General features: G+C 36.5%; 1 protein-coding gene across 2 annotated transcripts in view; it reads right to left on the reverse strand.

The window, feature by feature from the left end:
* Positions 1 to 27,330, reverse strand: part of CFAP299 (cilia and flagella associated protein 299) — a 637,609-nt gene that overhangs the window by 376,836 nt on the left and 233,443 nt on the right. For both annotated transcript variants that reach the window (XM_061145195.1, XM_061145194.1), the window contains exon 3: positions 13,203 to 13,293. In XM_061145195.1, the coding sequence (XP_061001178.1) occupies positions 13,203 to 13,293 (91 nt within the window). The remainder of the gene's footprint in view (positions 1 to 13,202; positions 13,294 to 27,330) is intronic.

The following is a 27,330-nucleotide window of genomic DNA, read 5'->3' on the forward strand; positions in this document are numbered from 1 at the left end:
TAATTCTTTGTCCTTACTTCATTTGCTATTATTTTCTCCCATTCTGAAGGCTGTCTTTTCACCTTGCTTATAGTTTCCTTTGTTGTGCATAAGCTTTTAAGTTTCATTAGGCCCCATTTGTTTATTTTTGCTTTTATTTCCAATATTCTGGGAGGTGGGTCATAGAGGATCCTGCTGTGGTTTATGTTGGAGAGTGTTTTGCCTATATTTTCTTCTGGGAGTTTTGTAGTTTCTGGTCTTATGTTTAGATCTTTAATCCATTTTGAGTTTATTTTTGTGTATGGTGTTAGAAAGTGTTCTGGTTTCATTCTTCTACAAGTGGTTGACCAGTTTTCCCAGCACCACTTGTTAAAGAGATTGTCTTTTCTGCATTGTATATTCTTGCCTCCTTTGTCAAAGAGAAGGTGTCCATAGGTATATGGATTTATTTCTGGGCTTTCTATTTTGTTCCATTGATCTATATTTTTGTCTTTGTGCCAGTACCATACTCTCTTGATGAGTATAGCTTTGTAGTAGATACTGAAATCAGGCAGGTTGATACCTCCAGTTCCATTCTTCTGTCTCAAGATTGCTTTGACTATTTGAGGTTTTTTGTATTTCCATACAAACTGTGAAATTAGTTGTTCTAGTTCTCTGAAAAATACCATTGGTAGCTTGATAGGGATTGCATTGAATCTATATATTGCTTTGGATAGTATACTCATTTTCACAATATTGATTTTTTCCAATCCATGAACACGGTATATTTCTCCATCTATTTGTGTCCTCTTTGATTTAAGATGATTCCATGTTGATATACAGAATACACCTAGTTTTTCACACTGATGCTGTACAGTATCCCATTCCATAAAGAGACCACAAGTTTATCCTCAAGTTTAAGAACATTTAGGTTATCTTGCTATTCTAAGCAATGCTTTAAAGCACTTGTGAGTAATTATCTTCATATATATATATATATATGTATGTATATATATACATATATATACGTGATTGACAGTTTCTCTTAGATATATATCTACTGGTTTAAAGCTTGTACTCATCTTTATTTTTACTAGATATTGCCAAATTGCTGTCTAAAATGCTTGTAACAATGTACTCCCCTGCTGTCTCAGAACTTCATGGATTTTAGGTTGGTAGCTAAGGGATTGTGGACTTGGAAATTCACATAATCTTTCACATCAGGGCACTTGCTGTTAGAATATTGGTGCTTCCCCTCCCCCACCCCCACCTTTTTTAAACCATTGTTAACTCTATTTTCTGGTCCATGGAAAAATTGTCCTTGGTGCCAAAAAGGTTGGGAACTGTTGTCCAGAGGACATGAACTAACACAACACATTATTTCATTTCAGTTCAGCCACTCAGTCATGTCTGACTCTTTGGGACCTCATGGACTGCAGCACGCCAGGCTTCCCTGTTCATCACCAACTCCCGGAGCCTACTCAAACACATGTCCATCACAATGGTGATGCCATCCAACCATCTCATTCTCTGTCGTCCCCTTCTCCTCCCCCCTTCAATCTTTCCCAGCATCAGGGTCTTTTCTAATGAGTCGGCTCTTCCCATCAGGTGGCCAAAGTATTGGAGTTTCAGCATCAGTCCTTACAATGAACACCCAGGGCTGATTTCCTTTAGGATGGACTGGTTGGATCTCCTCGCAGTCCAAGGAACTCTCAAGAGTCTTCTCCAACACCACAGTTCAAAAGGATCAATTCTTCAGTGCTCAGCTTTCTTTATACTCCAACTCTCACATCCATACATGACTACTGGAAAAACCACAGCCTTGACTAGATGGACCTTGTTGGCAAAGTAATGTCTCTGCTTTTTAATATGCTGTATAGGTTGGTCATAGCTTTTCTTCCAAGGAGCAAGAGTCTTTTAACTTCATGGCTGCAGTCACCATCTGCAGTGATTTGGGAGTCTATATATATATATATAAAGTCTGTCACTGTTTCCATTGTTTCCCCATCTATTTGCCATGAAGTGATGGGACCTGGTGCCATGAACTTAGTTTTTTGAATGTTGAGTTTTAAGCAAACTTTTTCACTCTCCTCTTTCACTTTTGGCAAGAGGCTCCTTAGTTATTCTTTGCTTTCTGCCATAAGTGTGGTATCATCTGCATATCTGAGGTTACTGATATTTCCCCTGGCAATCTTGATTCCAGCCTGTGCTTCATCCAGCCTGGGATTTCACACGATGTACTCTTCATATAAGTTAAAAAAACAGGGTGACAATATATAGTCTTGACTTACTCTTTTCTTGATTTGGAACCAGTCTGTTTTTCCATGTCCAGTTCTAACTGTTGCTTCTTGACCTGCATACAGATTTCTCAGGAGACAGGTCAGGTGGTCTGGTATTCCCATCTCTAAGAATTTTCCAGTTTGTTGTGATCCACCTGGCTTCCCATATGGCACTAATGGTAAAGAACTTGCCTGTCAATGTAGGAGATGCAAAAGACATGGGTTCAGTCTTTGCATCAGGAAGATTCCCCTGGAGTAGGAAATGGCAACCTGCTCCCAGTATTCTTGCCTGGAATATTCCATGGACAGAGCAGCCTGATGGGCTATAGTCCATGGGATCACAGATTCAGACATGAGTATTGAGGGCACACACACACACACACACACACACACAAAATATGTACTAAAGATTAGAACATGATATAATTTTGTTCTAGAAGTATCTCAGTTATATGAAAATTATGATCCCCATAGGGTGGGTGGGGAAACCCAGATTGTAGAGTTGAAGAACTTAGTATATAATAAGTAGGAAATCCAAGAATCAAACTCAGATGTATATGGCTTCATAATGTCTACCCTTTAGAATCTTTCACTGCCTCCATATCATACTTTTATCTGGGAAATAAAAAATTAAAGATCTATTTGACTTTACATTTTTTTAGTGACATGGAAGTTGATGTGCATTCTATTTTCCAAACATTGATGTAATTTGTTTAAAATGAAGGTAAGACTATATGAGTCATATAATTTCCATAGGGTTTATTAGTGGACAAGCATGGATTCAATTAAAAAGGAAATAAACATCTGTATAATACCTTCATTTTCCTGAAAGGGAACATTTTATAGAAGTTGGAAAACAGCAAGGAGGGAAAAGATCATGTCAGCACAATGTTACTGGTCATATACAACGCAATCTTATGTTTCATAGAGATTTCGACACAGGAAATGGGTATATTAGGAACTGCCTAATTCATAGATTTTCCTGAGCCACATACAGTAGTTTCTTTGAATGACTCTGAAGGAAAATCTGTAAGTAGTGCTTTTATACCAGCTTCAATAATGCATATTTCAAAGCCCAAATGGGTCAGCCATGTAACTGTTTACACAGTCAACATTCAGTGGGAAAATAAGTGTCAACAGGTTCCACTTTCCCAACCCAGAACAGCGTGTGACCCTCCATTTCAATCCTCATCAGTGTCTGATTAGGAAAGGACTATTTAATTTTTGTTTTAGTGGAATCAATAAATGCTGGAGTCTTTGTTTACTACCATCTGAAAAAATAACAACTCCTGTCACCCACCCCCACCCTGCCATGTCACTACTTAGAAGAGTTTCATAATCCTATTACATTAGAAGCCCTGCAGGGACAGCCTGTCCTTTTTGTTTTTGGAAAATAGCAAATATTATGCAAGTAGCAAAGTGGTTTGCACACAGCAGAAAACTAATGAAATGGACTGTGGTTTCCTATAACATTAAAAAATCTATAATATAAAGGCTTTTAGAAAATATTCTGACTGCTATAATATCTTGCCAATGACCAACAATCTTTAGATTTCTAATAAAATCTGCAAGTATCTGTGGTCTCAAGGAACCATCTCTACAATATTTTCTAAAGAAAGATTAAAAACTATTCAGTGCTTACCTTAGAAACTTAACAAATGTATTTCATACTTTCTACAATTGCTATTTTATTTACAATTTTAGCTCTAGCAATGTTATAATTTACTACAGAAATCAGATTATTTACTAAAGTACTGTCATGTATCATGCAGTGTGCCAAATGTTTAAGCTATATTTTCTTTTTAATACTCAATCAATATTAAGATGCATGCTAAGTCACTCCAGTTGCATCTGACTCTGTGCGACCCTATGGGCTGAAGCCCACCAGGCTCCTCTGTCCATGGGATTCCCCAGGCAACAATACTGGAGTTTTGGATTGCCATTTCCTTCTCTAGAGGATCTTCCCAACCCAGGGATCGAACCTGAGTCTCTTACATCTCCTGCATGCAGGAGGGGTGTTTACCATTAGTGCCATATGGGAGGCCCTGATATTAAGATGAGGGTACTCTTAATAGTCCTTTTGCAAATGCTAATACTAGGTGAGTGGTAAATTAGGAACTTTAGACCTCTAAAGCCAGGATCACACTCCTCTTCCCATTATAAAATTATCATCAGCTGTTTATATATGCCATCATATTCTCCAAAGAGAAATGCATGAATATTCAAAACTCCCTCTCACCATTTCCTTATCAAAACAAAGTTATCTCCTGAATTACTCAAATCCATCTTTTTCTCACCATTCATTTTGTCATTTCTTTATTCCAGTCTTTCATTATCTATCTGTAATGTTACAATGACCTCCCTGTCCTACCCCTACAGACATATACTTACTTTACGTACTGCCCCTGCTGTACGTTAAAGTACACATCTGATGACACAGACCATTTGTGTCTAAATTCTTTCGGGGATACCCATCACCTTCAGGACATTATAAACACTACTGAGCGCAGCACAATGGAGCCCTCAGACCTCTTTGGCTTTCTTGCCATCTCCCCCATGTTTATTTGAGACATACACACAAGGTAGAATTGACCAGGTTTGGTCACCAACTGGATGTGATATCTGGGAAATGGAAGAGGAACAGAAATTTGGTTTAGTAGCAGATTAAATGAAGTATTTTGAGGTATAGCAAAATGTGGAGATAAACACAGGAATAGAGTCTAAGAAGTCTGCTTCTCCAGCTCTCTACTTAACACCTGAACAATGTCTTTCGTCAAAGATGTATGTCCAAAATCAGATCCATGATCTCTGTACCCCATTCATGATCTTAGAGCATCCCATGTCCCAAAGAGTAGCAGCACTTTCTATACAACTGTGAAGGCCAATATCCATGGCCACTCCCTTTGTCTCAATCCCCTCCTTAACGATATCCTGTTACCAATTTCTGCCCCATTTACCTTCTAAATAACTCTCAAATCTTCTTTATCTTCCCTGTCATCTTCCTGGTCCAGGTTACCATCTCATCTTCTCTTATTAGCTCTTGAAATGCATTTATCGTATTGCAAAAGTTAAAACAACTGTTTTATGCTTTCTATCATTTATTCTCTATATTGAAAGCACACTGATCTTTTTTGTCTGAAAATCTGATCATATCATTTCTCAACCCACTTAAATGCAATCAGAACTTTTTGTGTTTTTCATTCATATCAATAGCACTTATCACAGTTGCAATTTTGCTTTATCTGTATGTTTACTGGATCATACACTTTATTTTTCAAACAACTCTAAACTCGTTAAGGCACTTGTTATCTATCCACTGTCTCCCCAGAAGCTGATACAAGGCCTTCTATAGAACCAGTTGTCACCATTTAATAAATAATTGAATAAATTAATAAATAGATAGGAAGCAAACAAAGGTAAGCCTCTATTTACAAAGCAAGAAGCATAGAGTAGTGAGTTCATGGGTCCGGGTGATTCACCAAGGGGAAATGTATATAGTGAAAAAGATGGAACTCAAATGGAGATATACAGTAGTCAGTCCAAGAAAGAGACTGAGATCAAAAATCAGAAGGCAGTTGGGAAACTATACGATAATCATGTCATAGACATCAAGAAAGGAGAGAAAAAAGATTTATCAACTACATAAATATCTCAGAGCAGTTTAGGAAGAAATTATCATCTCAGCATAATCCATTTTACCTCTTCACTCTGTTGTTTATCTAGTCTTTTCTTTACTGTGGTTGTTGTTTAGTTGCTAACTCATGTTCAACTCTTTGCACCTCATGGACTGTAGCTCGCCAGGCTCCTCTGTCCACGGGATTTCCCAGGCAAGAATACTGGAGTATGTTGCCATTTTTCTTCTCCATGCTATCCCCTCCAGGGATTGAATCCATGTCTCCTACATTGCAAGTGGATTGTTTACTGCTGAGCCACTAGGGAAGGCCAGTCTTTTCTTTATAAGATCATCAAATCTTGACCTCAAGTATTTTTCTTAGTCTCTGTCATGGACATGAAATGCTCTCAGAATGTTACATCTTCATCCAAGCATCCTCTGTAAAAATTCAACCATTTGATTAAGAAATTTCTGGAAATTACAAAAAAATCAAATAAAATGCCTTTACTCTCACTTGCATTGAAATATTTAATCATTTGATATTTCCACTGATTTTTCTAAGAAAATGCATTTTCCTCTATCTCATATGTTCATGATTCAATCCTAAAGGAAATCAATCCTGAGTATTCATTAGAAGGACTGATGCTGAAACTCCAATATTTTGGCCACCTGATGTGAAGAGCCAGCTCATTAGAAAAGACCCTGTTGCTGGGAAAGATTGAGGGCAGGAGGAGAAGGGGACTACAGAGTATGAGATGGTTGGATGGCATCATCGACTCAATGGACATGAGTTTGAGCAAGCTCCGGGAGACGGTAAAGGACAGGGAAGCTTGGCATGCTGCAGTTCATGGGGTCACAAAGGGTCAGACACAGCTTAGCGACTGAACAACAACAACGTATGTTCACACAATGTTTTCAGCTTTCTGAGAACTTTTTATGTCCACCAGCATCACTATGATTTGCTTCTGATCTGAGTTTCCGGGCATCTAGAACCAGACTTGTTTAATGTGCTTTTCTAAGCACTTGTTATACTCTTAATAAATGCCTCATTGTAGGGACAGTGTTAAACACTTCATAGATGGAATAATCAGAAAATTACACCTTTTCAGGAAACAATAAATCTGCTTACAAATGAGAAGAAAATGGTTAGCTATTTTAGTCTTCAAAGAAGTTTTAAATCTGAAATTTATGAGGCATGAGGTATAAATGTTTTCTTATATGAATAGCTCACATTTAAAATATAATTAAATACTCTGTTACTAGGAAAAAATACTCATGATACTTGTCATTTGAAGTACTACAAAATTCTTTCAAACATTTTTGTACATGAATTTCACATAAGACTCAATATTTTGTCTAAACAAAATGCAGCATCATAGTAATTTAAAATGGAATATTTTGGAAAAGATGTAAAATAATGTGTGCTTATGCATACATACCTACATATATATATATACTTATACAGAGTGTTTGCATATGTTTATATATATACATATTCAGATACTATACATACATAGTATTTTGCAAGCATTATATACAAATTCAGAGGTAATTATGAAATAATTCTTGAATTCAACTGAGTTACTTCTGGCTTATCACAATTTTCTTTTAAAAGGGACTTATCCAAATAATATCTATATCAAAAACATCTGAACCACTGAAAGCTTTAAAGGAAGTATATTTTCAAGAAATTTTAGTCTTTAAATAGCAGCTCTATAAACTTCTAATTTTCATAAAACCCTATTCTCTCCCAGGGCATAGCCCAAGACTAGATGCCCAGGCAGCAGCTTTGTGGGGATTGTATAAATGTGTATAATATGCAAATAACCTTATAACTTACACACTGAAAATATTAGGTGGGGGCTCCTGGGGATGGGGGACTGAGAGGAGGCCTGCTTTTCTAAATTCCAGGCTCTATAGCAGTGTCAACTCAGAGCATTAAAAAAAAAAAAAACTAATAAATCACATTTGCAATAAGTTGACCAGAGGGAGAAAGAGGACACTCAGAAAAAGATCCAATTACACTAAATAGCATTTGAAACCTGGGATCACCAAACTTAAAAATATACTCAAAAGTTACGCACGTGGGAAAGTAAATCTCATCTTCTAATTTCCTAGCTATATTTAAAGAAAATTACCTGGGAAAATTGCTATGAAATTAGAGCTTCAAACCTTATTAGGCCATGTAGGTCAACTACGTCAGTTCTAAAACTATATCACAATTTTTTTACTATTTACTTTCAATAAGATGAAACAAAAAGAGTAGCAAATGTGCCCCTGTGATGAAGTTCTCCATGTATTTTGTACCTATGCATTATGCAGAGAAATCTCAATGCTCAGGAAATAGACATTTCCCTTGGAGAGTTCAGACCTCATAAAATTCACATATAATTTCTGCTGACAGCAAATTAATATAGATTCAAATCTCATGAATACTGTATATTTTATAGGATTACTTTTTTAAAGCATATCCATTTAGTAAATGGCTTTTAAGTAAGCTTATGATCCTAATATTGATAATTAGATCTTTCTAAAACATACTGTATTCTGTTGTAAATAGTTTGCTCTAAAACCATTTGGAGTCTTCATTATGACATGACTAGATACAGAAAATTAAGCCTTAAATGCTTCCCTTGATACAATGACATGCATTCTGCTGATTATAATAGTATCACAAATTCAAAGGTCCAAATAAACGACCATATGTTATTTTCAGAGTCAGCAGCGAGTCTAAAAAAGATGCTAGTTTCCAAATCAATGACAGCCTACCGAACATTAAATGACTCAAAAAAGTTAAATTTAGCATTTTTTCTAAGGGGAAAAAAAAACCAAACCTATAATGATGCAATTAAAGGTCATTCAGCAGTCATGTCGAAAAAATAGATAAACTTCCAGAAAAGCTATCTCATTTTCCAAAATCCAAATTCACCAATCTACCTGGTAAATAGACCTATAGATTCCTTTTCCCTTCTGTGAGTGGCCTCTGCCCCTCTCAAAGGCAAGCCTTTTCCTTGTGCTCTGAATCCCATTCCCCCAACAAAGATCCCCTCTGTCCTCTACAGCATCAACACTCCTCTCTCTATGGGTCATTCCCATTGACATAAACTTGGTTAATAAATACTTTGGCCACCTGATGTGAAGAGCTGTCTCGCTGGAAAAGACCCTGATGCTGGGAAATATTGAAGGCAAAAGGACAAGGGGACAACAGAGGATGAGATGGTTGGATGGCATCACCAACTCAATGGACATGAGTTTGAGCCATCTCTGGCAGATGTGAAGGACGGGGAAGCCTGGCTTGCTGCAATCCATGGGGCTGCAGAGTCAGATACAACTTAGTGACTGAACAACAACAACAATGATCCATCTTAACGCATAATAAAACAAATTTCCTGGACTCTTGACCCTGTACCAGTTATCAATCAATATCTAAGTGATGCTTCACTGCAAAAATCCTCAAAAACAGTTGATTTTCCTTATCTTCATCCATACACCTTTTTCTTTACCTACTCCAAGCACACACTTAACCACAGTCTTCCACTGAAACTGCCCTTGCCAGCACAATCCATGATATTTACCTACCCCAAAACAACAGCAAACATTTTATCTGTTGAATTGATTGGATTTTTCATGGATTGAATTCTGTCCCCCTCAAAAGATATGTTGAGATCTTAACCCCTAGTACCTGTGAGGATAACCTTATTAGGAAATAGGTTTTTTTTTTTTGTAGACATAATGGAATTAATATTAAGTCATATTCAGGGTGAGGGGTGCTAATCCCATATGACTGGTGTCTCTATGAGAATAGAAGACCCAAACACAGGTACACAAGGAGAAATGTCACGTGATGACAGTAGCAGAGATCAAAGTGATGTCTCTACAAACCAAAGTATACCAGTGATTGTCAGCAACACCAGAAGCTGAGAAAGGAATGGAACAGATTCTCCCCTAGACCCTTCAGAATGTTTCTGCTGACACTGTGATTTCAGACTTCTGGCCGTCAGAACTGTGAGAGAACAAATTTCTATTGTTTTAAGCCACTCAGGTTATGGTAATTTCCTATGGCACCCCTCGGAAACTGATACATCCTCTTTTGTAGCCTCTCAGCAGCAATTGCCATGGTGAGCATTCTTGGAGTTTTTTTTTTATTTTTTATTTTCACAGCATGGCTCTCACCTGCTTGTTCTCCTACGTGCTATTTCTCAGTTTCCTTAGCTACTTCTTCGACACATTTCAGATCTCTATATGTTGGAGTGTCCTAAAAATCTGTCACAGAACCTCACTCTTTTTACCCATACTCTCTTCCTGGTTAACTTTTGCAAGTTCATGATTTTACAAACCATTTAGAAGTTGTAAAGAATCTGCCTGCAAAAAAAAAAAAAAAAAAGAATCTGCTTGCAATGCAGGAGACCTGGGTTGGATCCCTGGGTTGGGAAGATCCCCTGGAGAAGGAAATGGCAACCCACTCCAGTATTCTAGCCTGGGAAATCTCATGAACAGAGGAGGCTGGCAGATCACAGTCCATGGGGTCACAAAGAGTCAGACACGACTGAGTGACTAATACTAGATGTTGATAACTTTCAGATTTATATGCTAGCCAAGACTTCTCACAATTTCTAAACCAATATATGTAAATGACCAATCCACTTCTCCACTTGGGCATCTAATAGGCATCACAAAATTAATGTAGCCAAAATAGAACATTATTGATTCCTGAAATAAGTTCCAAAGTCACACTAAATGCCACCATCATCCCCACCTGTTCAAATGATAAACCTAGAAGGCATCCTAATTTCCCCTTTCTTTAAGATTTCACATCAAATCCATCACTGAGTCCTGTGTGCTTTGCATCTAAAACATAGACACGATTCATATACATGAACTTCTCTCCATCTCAACTACAACCATGCTGTTTTAAGAGTTTCTTCTTTTGCTGATTGATTATTAGAGCTCCCTAATTTATCTGCTTGCTTCTGCTTGACTTCTTCCCCATATTATCCTACTGTACACAGCAGTGGTGAAGTTAATCTAAAGTGGAAGCCATATCAAGTCACTTCTCGACTTAAGGTCATCCATCCATCGACTTCTTATCACAGTAATAAAAGAATAAATATAAACATTAAAAAAGAATAAAATAAAAATTCCTTATAACCTGTATGGTCCAGCTTCTGACCTTCTCTCTGACCTCATCTGTCTTTATAATTCCCTTCAATAATTATCTTCCAGTCATTTCAGTTTTCTTATCATTTCTTGATTATGCCATGATTGCTGTTATCTCGGGAGATTTTAATACATCTTCCTTCTTAATGGGATATATTGCACCCTCTCAAATATTTATCTCTTTGGGATGTCTCACTCTTCACATTCCATGACTATCTTCCTCATTTCATTCCAGTCTCAACAGATGTAACCTCCTTAAAGTGATTTTCCTGTACACAGTAGCTAAAGCAACCAACCACTGTCTATTCAATCTCTATATCTGATATTCTAATTCTGTGCTCTTCATAGCACCCATCCAAAGTTGAAATTAACTGTTCCATTTTTGTTTTGTCCACCTATTCTCTATCTTGTGCTCTAAAATACAAATGCTTTAAGGTCACAGATTCTTCAGTGCCCCAGTGTCCCAGAGACTAAAATAGTTCCAGCCTTGAGCAGGTGCATAAGAAGGATGAAATTGGAAAATGGATCAGAGTTGGCCAAGAAAATACACAGGTGTTATCATTTAAGAGGCTGTTATAGTAATGTATTTAAGATGTGATGGGGGTTTGACTCTAGATAAACGCTATTTGAGATGGTGAAAAGTGATGTAATTTGACATATTTAGAAGAACTTAGTAGCTTATTCAACATGGGTGAAAGAGAATTAAGTTTATTATAACTGACATACTTCTGACTGAGTAAATGAATGAAAGATGCTGTTGTTCATTGTTAAAGGAAATACCAATGGGATAGAAAGGTTAAAAGGGCATTTTTGAGAGGCATAACCATTTCAGAACAAAACATGGGCCTCAGGTCTCTAAAGGTGTTTGTGTTTTTTGGTGCTACTGCCTAACCATGGGCTATTTTTCAACCGTAAGAAACCTGACTTCTGTCCTTACTATGGATGGAATTTGTTGTCAAGTATTTTTTAAAGTGAATGTTCCCAAACACAACAGATCCTTTTTCAGACCTTATCCTGCTTGATCACCGATGATCATTTGCTTTTTCTTGAAGGTCCTTACCATGGATTACTATGACACCACATTTTTCTACCTGTCTTCCTCCTTTCTAGCTGCTCTTTCCAAAAAGGTTCAGATAAATTCCAACTTTTCTGTTGTGATTTACAAAGTCCTCCAATCTAGTGTCCACCCATATTTCCAACCTCACTTCCTTTAAATTTCACTCAGCCCACTTCCACCAACAAAGTTTCCCTGATTTCAAGTCCAGGATCATTCTATACAATTATCTAACCAAACAGTGATATTTTTTCTTTCTGAAGTACATTGAGGATTTTATCTGCATGTGACATTTTCAAGTCAACGTATGGCAAAACCAATACAATGTTGTAAAGTAAAATAAATAAATTTGAAAAAAAGAAAAATACAATTTTTTTTTAATTGAGAAAACTTTGGTAAAGGTAAACACTCTTATAACATATTTTTCTGTTGCTCTAAAATTTGCATCCTGCTACTTCTGATTCTTTTCCTGTAAGTCACTCATTATAGTTTCAGCATGAATATTTGTCTATTTTTACATACAGAAGACTGTTATCACCAGTATTATATTAGCAAAGCATGAAAGTAAATATTCCAAATAATATTAGCAATTTTAAATATCTGATTTAGCACAAGTTTTAATAAAGCAAAAGCATATCCTCCTTGGATGACTCAAAATCATCTCTCTCTATTATGTGGTTTCTATCACACCTCCCAATGTAGGACTAGAGGGAAGACTTTATCTTCTAGAAAAAGCATAAAATCAGGTACACAGTGGGAAAACCTTGAAGATGAGTGTATAAAATGACTTGGAGAAGTGTACTAAGAGATGGGGCTGAAAAGAAGCAGGAAGTTTCAACATAGCAGTAGCACAAAGTTGGAGATGACAACCAGTCTGCCACATATAGGCATTTTCTCCACAACAAATATGCAGAATGATACTAATATTTTTCACCATGTAGCTACTTCTACAGATATAAACTGACATAATTTTTCCACATATATTCCTATAATACATTCCAATAATAAAGAGCTCTATTATATCCCTCATGAATTACCTTTCAGAGACAATATTTAAAATTATATTATTAACTAACTAGATATTATATACTAATGTGCCTTTAAGGTATATGTTTTTAATCTCTGAATGAAATGTACTCACGCTCACTTTTCCACTGCGATTGTCTTCTTCTCTCACGGCCAGAGCCTTCAGAAAATTATCATGTAGGTCTTTACCAGCACTTGTTAGTGTCCTAAAAAAAAAAAAATCAGATCTTCAGTTATATATATATTAGCTAAGCAAATACATTGAAAATATTCTGGGTACAAAAAAGCAGCCTTCTTTATTTCAAGTGACAATTCCTTCAACACAAAAACTACATATAAACAGTATACACAGTGCACAATCATAAATCACACATAATTATAATCATAATTATAATAAACTATCAAATTTTTAAATTTAATTTCATACATTTATAGAGTCTTTATTTTAAAATAATTGGAATCAAGATTATAAATAATATCAATACTCATGCCAGATACAGTTAATTGCACTTACATGTCCATTTTATTCTTTTTATCATGTCATGGAATTTCAAACTATGTATTCTCCTCACTACCCACAATAATTTAAAATGGACTATAATTTAAGCACAATTTATTTAATGTAATAAAAGCAAAATATTAGCCACTTAGCCCAATTCAGTTACTGGAATAGAACACTATTTTAGCTCTATGAGTGGAGATACTCAAGGAAAGACGTGAAACTAGGTTGTGCTTATCAGATAAAAGAAAACATTAAGAATTCAAGAGAGAAACAACTTTCTCTGGAAATAAATTTCAAAGGAAATTCATCACAATGATCTTAATTAAGCAACAATGAACCACAAAATAAAGAGTTCAAAAGTGATTACAAAATAATAATCCTTTCTTTATTTGGCAATATTCTATATATTCAACAAACATTTCTACTGTGTGTCTATTATGAATCAGGAAGTATACTAAGGACAAATTAATGAGATATGATTCCTGCTCTCAAGCTGCCTGTGGTCTCATAGAAGTCAGTAGATACAAAAACCTTATAATATCATACTGTGTGATAAGTATAATAATAGAGATACAGATGGGTTTTGAATTCATAAGAGAAATATCTTAGGTATTCGAAGAAAAGACACTTAGTCTTAAGCTTTAAAGCTATCACTGAACTAAACATTAAAAGATGAGACAGCATTAGCCAGTTTGAGGGAGGGGGTAGTGGAAGAGGGAAAGAGTTATGAGTAATTACAAAGGAATTCAAGAATAGAGATGAAAATCTGCCAGGTACCCATTAAAGTGGAAGTTAGTCGCTCAGTCATGTCTGACTCTTAGTGACCCTGTGGACTGCAGCCTGCCAGGCTCCTCTGTCCACAGAATTCTCCAGGTAAGAGTACTGGAGTGGGTTGCCATTTCCTTCTCCAGGGGATCTTCCCAACCCAGGGATCGAACCCAGATCTCCCACATTGCAGGTAGACTCTTTACTGTCTGAACCACCAGGAAAGCATTGGGTAATAATTAAAAAATTAATTGGGTAATCATTACCCTTGGATAATTATAAAAAAAATCAGAGAGTAAGTATAGGAAGTGAGAGAGAAACCATACAAAATTAACAAAAGCTAACATTTTTATAGACATACTGTTGTAAATATTTAGTAAAGGTCACTCAGCTAATTAGAGCAGACCTATTTTCCAACCCAGGCAGTGTGGTTCTAAAACTCATTCTCATAACCTACAGGCCATGCTGCCTTTCCAGGAAACCCTTATATGCTACATTACGGAGCTTGAACCTTGTCTTCTAGGAGATGTTGAACCACAAGGGTCATATGCAAGGAAATAAGATGGTCAATGTTGTATTTTAGTTATAGCATCCAGCGGTTGTGATAAACATAACCAGGAGGAGAAGCACACTGGAACTATTAATTAGAGAGCTTTGGTAAGAGATAATGAAGATGTGACTTAAAGCAGTGGTGGTAAGAATAAGAAGAGGTAGATCTGGCAAATACATAATAGGGAAATAGACCTGGTGATTTCTTTTTCTAAATAGTTAAAGAGAGATTATTACCAGGTTTCTTTAAATCAATATGGGCATATACAGCATGTAACCTAATGATTATTTTGTTGAACAATACATGCAACTTATTAAACTAATCATAACTTGTCAGCTTCTTCTTTTCTAGTTTTATATGCCTTAGCTTATAGTATCAGTGGACTTCCCAGGTGGTGCCAGTGGTAAAGAACTCACCTGCCAATGCAGGATATGTAAGAGATGTGGGTTCGATCCCTGGGTTGGGAAGATCCCCTGGAGAAGGAAATGGCAACCCACTCCAGTACTCTTACCTGGAGAATTCTGTGGACAGAGGAGCCTGGCAGGCTGCGGTCCACAGGGTCACAAAGAGTCAGACACAACTAAACTGACTGAGGATGCACACACGCATAGTACCAATATCAACTAATAATCAAAACACCTGTGTGTGTGCATGCTCAGTTGCTCAGTTGTGTCTAATGCTTTGCAACCCCATGGACTGTACCCCACCAGGCTTCCCTGTCCACTGAATTTTCCAGGCAAGAATACTGGAGTGGATTGCCATTTTCTATTCCAGAGGATCTTCCCAAACCAGTGATCAAATCCATGTCTCCTAAATCTCCTGCATTAGCAGGTAAATTCTTTACCACTGGGCCACCAGACATCTAACTATACATAAAAATAACTATTAATTGGTACTAATGGAGAGAATCATGTGTTTGAGAAATTTCTCAATTTGTTGTCCTATTTGAAAGTAAGTTTTCAGATTATAATACACCTATGTACTTCTGACTTTACATCTCCAAAATGTCAAATTTATTTTTGTCAAAAGCTTGCCCAGAGGGAAGTATTGCTTCTCTATTGCTCACAAAATAATCTTCTCATCACTTCATCACTTTCTACCTAACTTCCTACTTATGATAGGAAATATTTAAAACCAGAATGAGTTAGAAATTATCTGTGAAGTCTGAACAGAGAATTAGTTATACAAGTGTTTCAGTCAGGACTGGTTAGGTTATACTATAGTAACAAATACCCCAAATCTCTGTGGTTTAAAATTACAAATGATTGTTTCTCAAAAAGCTGTGCATCCACAGCAGGTTGATTGTGGCTCTTCACCTTGGAGGGATGTACTGGGAGGCTCCTGAAAATAACCTCTATTTCAAATATCTTTGTTATTGTACGGAGGGAACACCATCACTTGCTGGCTCTTAGAACATCTGCTTATTGACTGTGGCTTTGTAGTAGAGCCTGAAGTCAGGCAGGTTGATTCCTCCAGTTCCATTCTTTTTCCTCAAGATTGCTTTGGCTATTCGAGGTTTTTTGTATTTCCATACAAATTGTGAAATTATTTGTTCTAGTTCTGTGAAGAATATTGTTGGTAGCTTGATAGGGATTGCATTGAATCTATAGATTATTTTGGGTAGTATACTCATTTTCATAATATTGATTCTTCCAATCCACGAACACGGTATATTCCTCCATCTATTTGTGTCCTCTTTGATTTCTTTCATCAGTGTTTTATAGTTTTCTGTGTATAGGTCTTTTGTTTCTTTAGGTAGATATACTCCTAAGTATTTTATTCTTTTTGTTGCAATGGTGAATGGTATTGTTTCCTTAATTTCTCTTTCTGTTTTCTCATTGTTAGTGTATAGGAATGCAAGGGATTTCTGTGTGTTAATTTTATATCCTGCAACTTTACTATATTCATTGATTAGCCCTAGTAATTTTCTAGTAGAATCTTTAGGGTTTTCTATGTAGAGGATAATATCATCTGCAAACAGTGAGGTTTCACTTCTTCTTTTCCTATCTGGATTCCTTTTACTTCTTTTTCTGCTCTGATTGCTGTGGCCAAAACTTCCAAAACTATGTTGAATAGTAGTGGTGAGAGTGGGCACCCTTGTCTTGTTCCTGATTTTAGGGGAAATGCTTTCAACTTTTCACCATTGAGGATAATGTTTGCTGTGGGTTTGTCATATATAGCTTTTATTATGTTGAGGTATGTTCCTTCTATTCCTGCTTTCTGGAGAGTTTTTATCATAAATGGATGTTGAATTTTGTCAAAGGTTTTTCCTGAATCTATTGAGATAATCATATGGTTTTTATCTTTCAATTTGTTAATGTGGTATATTACATTGATTGATTTGTGGATATTAAAGAATCCTTGCATTCCTGGGATAAAGCCCACTTGGTCGTGATGTATGATCTTTTTAATATGTTGTTGGATTCTGTTTGCTAGAATTTTGTACCCCAATGTTCATTGCAGCACTGTTTATAATAGCTAGGACATGGAAGCAACCTAGATGCCCATCAGCAGATGAATGGATAAGGAAGCTATGGTACATATACACAATGGAATATTACTCAGCCATTAAAAAGAATTCATTTGAATCAGTTCTAATGAGATGGATGAAACTGGAGCCCATTATACAGAGCGAAGTAAGCCAGAAAGATAAAGACCAATACAGTATACTAACGCATATATATGGAATTTAAAAAGATGGTAATGATAACCGTATATGCAAAACAGAAAAAGAGACACAGATGTACAGAACAGACTTTTAGACTCTGTGGGAGAAGGCGAGGGTGGGATGTTCTGAGAGAAGAGCATTGAAACAAGTATACTATCAAGGGTGAAACAGATCACCAGCCCAAGTTGGATGCATGAGACAAGTACTCAGGGCTGGTGCACTGGGAAGACCCAGAGGGATGGGATGGAGAGGGAGACGGGAGGGGGGATTGGGATGGGGAACACATGTAAATCCATGACTGATTCATGTCAATGTATGGCAAAAACCACTACAATATTGTAAAGTAATTAGCCTCCAACTAATAAAAATAAATGGGAAAAAAAAAAAAAAAGAACATCTGCTTGTAAGAGACTCATGTCACTTCCGCTCATATTTTATTGGAGAAAGAAAGTGCCATGCCTGAAATCAACAAAATGGAAAAGAATAATCCTGCCTAAGGAAAAGTAGTAAATATTTGTAAACAGTATCCCATGTACCCATTGCCTTCAACAGCATAACCAAAGATGGAGTACATAGCTCAGTAAATAAGAGCAATAAAGAAAACAATTTCTGAGTAAAATTTAAAGGTACAGAAAACGTGTTCATGCAGTTGATTGCATTTTAACCAAATAAAGACCCTTTTGGACAGTATGATCACTAAACTTGGCTCCACAGCAGAATATCTTTCCACAGACCCACAGAACATCTAAAAACTATGGCTGAAGAAGGGAGATAGACTTCAGTGTGTGTTCTTCTGTGATAACCATAGACACTTGTTGGTTTTGCCTTCCTGACAACCCTTCACATTTTTTGAAAACAGAACCCTAATTTTTATTTGGAGGGCTTCCCAGGTGGCACTAGTGGTAAAAGAATCCGCCTGCCAATGTTGGAGATGTGAGACGTGGGTTTGATCCCTGTATCAAGAGCAGAGGAGCCCGGTGGGCTACTGTCCATGGGTCACAAAGAGTCAAGACACGACTAAGTGACTGAGAACACATACACTTTTTATTTGGAAAACAGTCCCTCTCGCATTCTTTGCTCTGGTGACACAGTCAATGGTACCCACTCACTCACAACTCTTGCCTCCCAAAGCTCAGCTGATGAATATGCCTCAGACTTACCCAATGTCACGTCACCTCATGGGAATGCATATCATAAAGAGAGAGATCCAAGGTTGCGAAGAAACTGGAGTTGTATTAAGCTGAATTAAGCTGTCCTTAATTCCTACTAGACAGCCTCATAATTCAACTTTTTCCTTGAATCTACAATAACCAGTGTCCCTCCAGTAAACCCCCCTTTTTTTAGTTCATTGGAATTGGTTTCTATTGTTCACAACCAAAACCTATAATTGATACGATGGTTATCCAGTTCAGACACTGCAGAGCAACAAATACTGTTTGATTCCACTTATATGAGATACCTAGAATAGTCAAGTTAATAGAATCAGAAAGTGTAATAGTAGATGACAGGGGCCAAGGGGTCAGAGGGGAGGGAGGGGGAGTGGAGAGTTAGTGTTTAATGGGGACAGAGGTTCAGTTTAGCATGGTGAAAAATTTGGGAAATGATGAGTGGTGAGAGCTGCACAGCAATGGGAACGTACATAGTGCCACTGAACTGTACAGTTAAATATAGTCAAAATAGTATGTTTCATATTATGTGAATTTTACCACAATAAGAAAAGTTTTTTAAGTTACTTTAGGGGGTGGTCCGAAGATGGTGGAGGAATAGGACGACAGGGAGACCACTTTCTTCCCCACAAATTCATCAAGAGATCATTTGAATGCTGAGCAACTTCCATAAAACAACTTCTGAACACTGACGGAGGACACCAGGCACCAGAAAGGCAGCCTATTCTCTTTGAAAGGAGGTAGGACAAAATATAAAAGACACACAAAAAAAAGAGATAAAAGAGTTAGGGACAGAGACCCATCCTGGGGAGGGAGTTGTGAAGGAGGAGAAGTTTCCGAACAACAGGAAACCCTCTCACTGGCAGGTCTGTGGGGAGTTTTGGAATCTCAGAGGGCAACATAACTAGGAGGGAAAAAAAAAAAAAATACTGCAGCAGTCCTAAAGATTTCCATATAGTAAGTCTACGCCCCACTTTTCCCATCTGCAAACACACCTTATTTTGTTGTAAATCCTTAGAACATTACAGATAAAGTCCAATCAGATTACCAATCTCGAGCCTAAACATCCAAAGTAACCATCATTATCATTTTGCACACAGCTTTCAGTTATTTTCAGTTGTTTATGTCTATACTTATGTACCCATAAAAGTATATATAGTATCAATATCACTTTGTGAGTTGTTCATTTTATTACATATCTTGCAACTTACTGTTTTACTGCATTGTTGTTATTGTTCCTAGGAATAGATGTTTATGCGAGTGTCAAGGAAGATCAAATTTATTCCCAGGTTTATGAGACATGTAAAACCTCTGGAATATAAGACTAAATAAAAAGAGTTTATAATTGGTTTCAGTCACTGCCACTTTGGGATTTTCAATTGTTTTTAACTAACTGTTAGCGTCTCAGTCACGTCCAACTCTTTGTGACCCCATGGACTATAGCCCTCCAGTCTCTTGTCCGTGGAGTTCTCCAGGCAAGAATACTGAGGTGGGTAGCCATTTCCTTCTCCTGGGGGTCTTCCTGACACAAGTCTCCTGCATTGCAGGCAGATTCTTTACCATCTGAGCCACCAGGGAACCCCTATTTCTAACTAGACTTAATCTAAACCAATACTTTCACCATATGAAATGCTCACCCTTCCGACAAAGATGTTGTTGTGGGATTGGCTTGATGATCAAATTAGACTTTAACCTAATCTGTAATATACTGAAGATATCCCAGGAGACTGCACAACTTATCAAATTAAAATGAATTGCTTTTTAAATAGTCAAAATGTTAAATATTTTAAATGGAAACATGAGATAATGGAAATTAAACTGAAATATAAGACAGGACATCAGTCTTTAATTCTTATTTACTTACCAACTGATTAGTCCAAGTCATTAAGTTTTTCTAAACCTGGATTTCATGATGAGTTGAATAATCTCTAAGTAGCCTAGCAGCTGTGTGTGTTAGTTGCTCAGCTGTGTCCAACTCTTTGCAACCCCATGGACTGTAGCCCATGAGATTCCTCTGTCCATGAGATTCTCCAGGCAAGAATACTAGAGCGGGTAGCCATCCCTTCTCCAGGGGATCTTCCCGACCCAAGGATCAAACTCCAGTCTCCTACGTTGCAGGCAGATTCTTCACCGTCTGAGCCACCAAGGAAGCCCTAAACTTTTAATTTAAAACAACCATACTCCATCATCAAGCACCAAACATCATTTATTTACAATCAGTTTAAGAAATGTGACTGCCAAATTGACAATACATTAAGAGAATATTGTTCCTATTTAATATTATTCAAGTTTTACATACACAGACTTACATCATTTCTTATAACCTCTATGAGGAAGATAATAGTATTTTTGTTATATAAACTAGGAACAGAGAGGATACACTCTAAAAGCCCTAAGCTATTTGTAGCAGGGTAAAAAAAGTTATATAAATAATCAATTATTATAACATGCTACATCTGAGAACCTGAAACTTCTCAGCAAGAAGAAATACTGGGAAAGAAAGGTAATACAGACTGTGTGGTAAGGAATTCTTAAATCTTTAACATGATTTACTCTTACTTAACTAGATTTATTTAACAGTCAGTGACCTGAGAAACCTTGCTTAAATAAATATTACAAAAGGAGTCACTTCCTTAAGAAGTGAAGTATTTCTGTTACAAAATCTGAGGGTTATAAGTTTTAAAAAGGCAAATACTCCATCTATGTTGTTTACACTCCACCACACTTTTAAAATGGGGTAAAAGTCATATGTATGAGTTAATTTTTACCAACCTTATTTAATCGTTAGCTAAATGTATTTATATAATTCTACATGAATGACTCTAAATATATTCTTAATCCTCAAAAATTAAGCTACTGGTTTTATGATTTAATTATGTTGTTTAAATAACCCACATTCACATTTCATATTTCTGGAATTTACATTCAGCTCATTAGTACTTGTTTGAAAATGTGTTTTAATTTAACCTCTCTGTACCTCAGTTTGTTTAAAAGGATGTTTTTGTATATTCAGTTTGGAAACATTAAGTGGAGAGTAAAGTAAAAAATAGTAAATGGGTAAAATATTTATTATAAAAACTCTATAATATTATCTTCTTAAGACACAAACACACTAATTTATGAAAGGGCAGTTTTTCATGAGTAGCTTTAATTCCCATGATAAGTTTACTGAGACAATGATTTCTAAGTATGTGTATTTGTATGGTCTCAAATAATATAACTTTGATTGATTTTTTAAAGGCCAAAATAGAAAAAAAAAGTTGTTTGCAAACTTGATAAAAAATATATAATTTCAATTAAAACAATGTGTGAATTTTTAGATAATTCATTTGAGTGTTTCAGTATGAAATGTTTTTAAAGTACTTTAACATAGTCTTTTACTTTGTCAGGGAGAGATGATTCTATACTTTTCCAGGACAGCATGATACATTTTACATTTGTGCTTTGTATAAATTAGGAGAAGAAAAATCTTACTTTTCCCCAAATAAAGTGTTTTGTAACTATCTTTTAACTGATAAACCCTCACTTTCCTTTCCTCAATGTATTTTTATATATTTGCAGGGGATCTTCCCCGCTCAGGGGTCGAACACACATCCCTTGCATTACAGGCAGATTCTTTACCATCTGAGCCACCAGGGAAGCCCAATAGTCAGCTCAGGCTGCCATAACAAAATACTATGGTATTTACCATACCATAGATTGGGTGGCTTCAATGACAGAAGTTTATCAAGTTCTGTACATCAGAAGTCTGAAGTTGGAGTACCAGAATGTTCTGTACCTGGAAAGAGCTTCCTTTAGCCTGCACCTGGCTGCCTTCTCACTGGGTCCCCCCACAGCAGAGAGAGAACAAGAGCAAATTCTCTGGTGTCTCTTATGTGAACACTAAACCAATCACGAATGCCCCGCCATCAGAATCTCCTCCAAACCTAATGACCTCTCAAAGGTCAGTCCCCAAATACCATCCCACTGGGGGTTAGGGTTTCAACATATGAATTTGGTAGGGTCAGAGTCGGGTGGATGGGGTACACAATTCTATTTATATCATGTTTCTTTCTCTCTTCAGAACTCATTTCCCACCTTTTTTTCTTGCAATATTCTGTCTTGCTTGCCTTATCACTTCTTTGGTACAACTTGGAGCTATTTCAGATTTTCTTTTATCGTATGGAGAATGTTAGCAAGTTTTACCTCTTGAGATATGCTAGATTAAGTTACAACAGACAGTTATTTGTTCCTCTCCAGCTATCTTTAGCAAGGTGCAAGCAATTTCAAGTCAGGTAACCACAAAAAAAAAAAAAAAAGCCTAAATGACAGACCATAGGAATTTGCCTCAAATAGCCTAGAGAAAAACTTCCTGTTTCTTATCTTGAATGTGAATTTAAACAATAAATATACTCATTACAGGATTATTTTAACCTTTATATGTGTGAAATATAACTAACGAACATAAAAACAGCAAAAAACTTAAACATAGAGTTAATCAATTATTTCAAAGCCAACCCCTGTAACTTATCATTGAGTCAAGAAACAGACCAATGACAACACTCTAGAACTCCTATTATTCCTTCCTGCTGATAACTCCATCTCCCATCACCACCATCACCAAAGGTAACCTCTTTCTCACTCACGAAATCTGCTCCCTTGCTTTTGGCTTATATGTCTTCAACTTTCATGATCACCATTTCCTTTTATCATTTAAGTATCACTGTACCCCCTAAACAATACAGTTTAATTTGCCTGTTTTTGAAGTTTCTACAAATGGTATCATGAAGTATGTGTTTTTCAAATTTTCTTTTCATTAATATGTTTGTATGTTCCACACATCTTGATGCATGTGGTTGACTCTCATTTTCATTGAATTCTTTTATATTAATATACAACTATTTATTTATCATTTTTATTAACATAGACCTCAAAGTTGTTCCTCATTTGGGTCTATTATAAACTTGCTGCTAGAATTTCCTGTATATGTGTCCTGAGCAGAAATTTCTCTAAGAAATGTAGCTAGCAGTGGAACACCTGTGTTGTAGGATATTTGTAACTTTAACTTTACATAACAATGCCAACTTCTTTCCAAAACAGTTGAACCAACTGACACTGCTATTACCAGAAAATGAGGGTTCTTTCTGATTCACGTGAACATGAGCGTTCCTTTTGATCCACATCACTCCCAAAATGGTGTATTTTAGGAGTTTTTAATATCAAGCAATTTAGTGTATTTGTACTAATGTCTTGTCATGCCTTTAATTTGCTTTCCCCTGATTACTTTTATGTTTTGTATGTACATTTTACGTCTGATCTACATGTCCTCTGAATAACAGAAAGAATACCAGAAAATGTATAGAAGGGGGAGAAAAGCAACCAGTGAACAATTTCAAGTCCTTTCCTTTGAGTATAAATTCAATAGGAGAATCTACCTTTAATACCAAGGGATAGTTTTCTGAAGATTCAAAAGGAAAAAATCAGTGGAGCTAAATCCAATGTGGGGTTTTTGAGTCTCCTGTATTTTCTTGTAAGGTTTTCTTTCTTTCTTTTCTTAAAATGTAATTGAAGCAATGTTCCTCAGGAGTCAGGTCAGTCAGGATTACATTTAGAGAGATTTATGAATGCAGAACTCTCACACTACATACTATGATTTCCATAGAATTTCCACAAGGTCATCAATTTATATTCTAATAACCTTCAGAAAATGAGTAGAATACTTGAGGAATGAGGTTCATTTATTGGTAAGAAGGAATGAGAATCAAATTTCCGTTAAGAAGATGAATGGCACCACCTTCCCACCCTTTTCTGTGTGAAAGAGTTTTTAAGTTATCGAACGTACCGTAAAGCTCTCAACATCTCTGGGAAAAACTTTAACTGTCAGAAGTACACAGACGAAAGACGAGAAGTGCTAACATGCACACGGGACAGCTGTTTCTTTTCATTTTCTATTTTGAGGAAAACCCAAGTGGGAGTCCTGAAATCTGTGGTATCTTACATCAAACTCCACTCCCCCTGGAGGAAAACTTGTGCTTTTCTTTGAGGGGACAAAATGGTTTGGCTTCTGTGTGAGAAAGTGTCAATGGACTCCTCATTTCTTGGTACCTTTGGCAACTTTATTGAGTCAGTTCTTAAATATGGTAGGTTAAGATATTCTCACACTTTGAGGGGAGAAAAAAGACAACTTAGGAAATAAAGGTTCTTAGTTTCTGAATGTGTTTGCTTTTGTTCTATAAACATTAAAATATAACTTCGCTTTCACTCTCCTCTGAGAGGCAGCTAAATCTTTTATCTGGTTTGAAATATACTCCCTGATCTCCTGGTTATATTTATACAAGCCAATGAGAAAACAGAAAGCAGGGAAAATAACCCCGTGTTTGATATACTAGCCTCTAAACTCTCTATCTTCAGGCATCCGTCTTACTGCTTTACATCATAAAAATATATTTACATTTACAATAGAATGCTGAGGTCGGTCATGCACATAAGGCTTTAGAAAGCTGAAGGTCTTAAGGCTCAACATCTTGATGCTATTTATACCTAGGCTCTATGTGTGTGTCTCTTGTTAATAATGTTTGAAAAATTCTATATAAGAAGGAAGAGAATCTGATATGACGAAATTCCAGGGGGCAACTTCTTACCAGAGAAAAGCAGTCTAAGCAGAAAAGCCACGCTGCGTTTCCCAACAACCATATGAGGCAGGTAGAGACTTTTAAGCATCAAGACAGTGGGTACTTAAAGCAGAAGAGTATACAGATGAGGGGGATACAGTAGGAGGGGGGATACAGAAGGAGAGGAGTATCCACGGGGGACCTTGGGGAGAAAGATACCTAAAGAAGGCTGTTAGGAAGCCTTGGTTCCTGTTGTCCCCTGTATGAACCCCTGTGTTACGCTTCCAATAAAAATTGCAGCACTGGGATGTAATTCTGACCTTTAGTGACAATGAAGAGTTTAGAAAAGATGGGACAGCATTAGAATGGGGAAGGAGGAGAGAGAGAAAGAGAGAGTCAGAGAGAGAAATAAGTATCCTAAACTGCTATGCTAAGGAAGATTCAGCAAAGCTCTAAGTCCTTGAACCAAAGTTAGCCAATAAAGAGTTATGGCTCCCAGATATGGATCCACCCTTAATATTTCTGCCACACTCAGTCATTGGGGGAAAGCAGCCTATGGCAGGTATGGCATGGGTGAAAATGGACAACAGGTTTCAAAGAGCATCTGATGGGGCCCTCGGTGAATTACACTCCTTACACAAGGTGCATTTTTCTTACAATCAGTCTCCTTCCATCCAAAAGCAAAAATCCTGAAGTTCAAAAACACCAACGTAATAAATCATTTTTATTGTTATTCAGTCGCTTAGTTGTGTCCGACTCTTTGTAACCTCATGGACTGTATCCTGCCAGATTGCTCTGTCCATGGGGTTTCCCAGGCAAGAATACTGCAGTGGGTTGTCATTTTCTTCTCCAACGGATCTTCCTGATCCAGGGATTGAGCCTGTGTCTCCTGCATTGGCAGGTGGGTTCTTTACCACTGAGCCACCAGGGAAAGAGCTAATAACTCATTCACTTTATCATAAATAGAGTCCCATAAATAAAACTGCCAATATATTATCATCAACAATATGCTTTGAAAATACTTTAAGACATAAATGCAAATCTTTTTTCCCCCTTTAGGTTATATCCCACTAGGGACGCATGACCAGATAACTGTGTTTTAAAGTCACCACACTTGGGAACTTCCCTGATGGTCCAGTGGCTAAGACTCCATGCTTCCACTGCAGAGGCGCGAGTTGGATCCCTGGTTAAAGAATTAGCATCCTGCATGATACACAGCATGAGTAAGAAATTTCAAAATTAACAAAAAAATAAAGTCACCACACTTGAAAAAATACCTTCTTTGTAACTGTGATCCCAGTTACATATACAATTAGGTTCATTTATTAATTTTATTTAAGTTTTTAAGATATTTAAAATTTTTCCTTATGATTATAGAAAATATTCTTAGAATCCTAAAGTCAAATCTACAATGTAGAGATTTTAAAGAAGCCTAGCTTGGATCTTCCTTTGTTTTTCCTATCCTGTTCTATTCCCTCCCTTCTATATAGATCCTCAATTTAAACAAAAGGATTGACTTTATGTTGCTTTTTTAATTGCTATTTTTCAAAGATAAGCATATCTATCTATTATCTGGCTAGCTTTATATTTATTTTGTAAATAGTAGCATCTTATACCCATTTATCTCAACTTTTCTTTTTCACTTACAGTCAGAAAATTATGACATAGCAGTAACAGACATTGTCACTCCTTTCTTAGTTGCATAGTACTCAACTATATGGATATATTACAGTACAGTCACTTGGCTACTGATGATCATTTGGGTTGTTCCCTCTTATTTGCTAAGACAAATACTGCTTTAGTGTATAGCTTTGGGCATAGGTCATTTCATATTTCTGCCAGTATATTTTTAGGATAAATTCCTAGGTGTAGAATTCCTGGTTAAAGAATGCATGAGTATTTTATGTTTTTAAATATTATCAAACTCCTTTAATAGGCTGGGCCATTTGGTAGTCCTTTCTGTCATTTATAAGAATATCATTTACAAGTTTATGCATACTCT

This window comes from Dama dama, chromosome 6 (assembly GCF_033118175.1).
Source record: "Dama dama isolate Ldn47 chromosome 6, ASM3311817v1, whole genome shotgun sequence".
NCBI classification, from domain to species: Eukaryota; Metazoa; Chordata; class Mammalia; order Artiodactyla; family Cervidae; genus Dama; species Dama dama.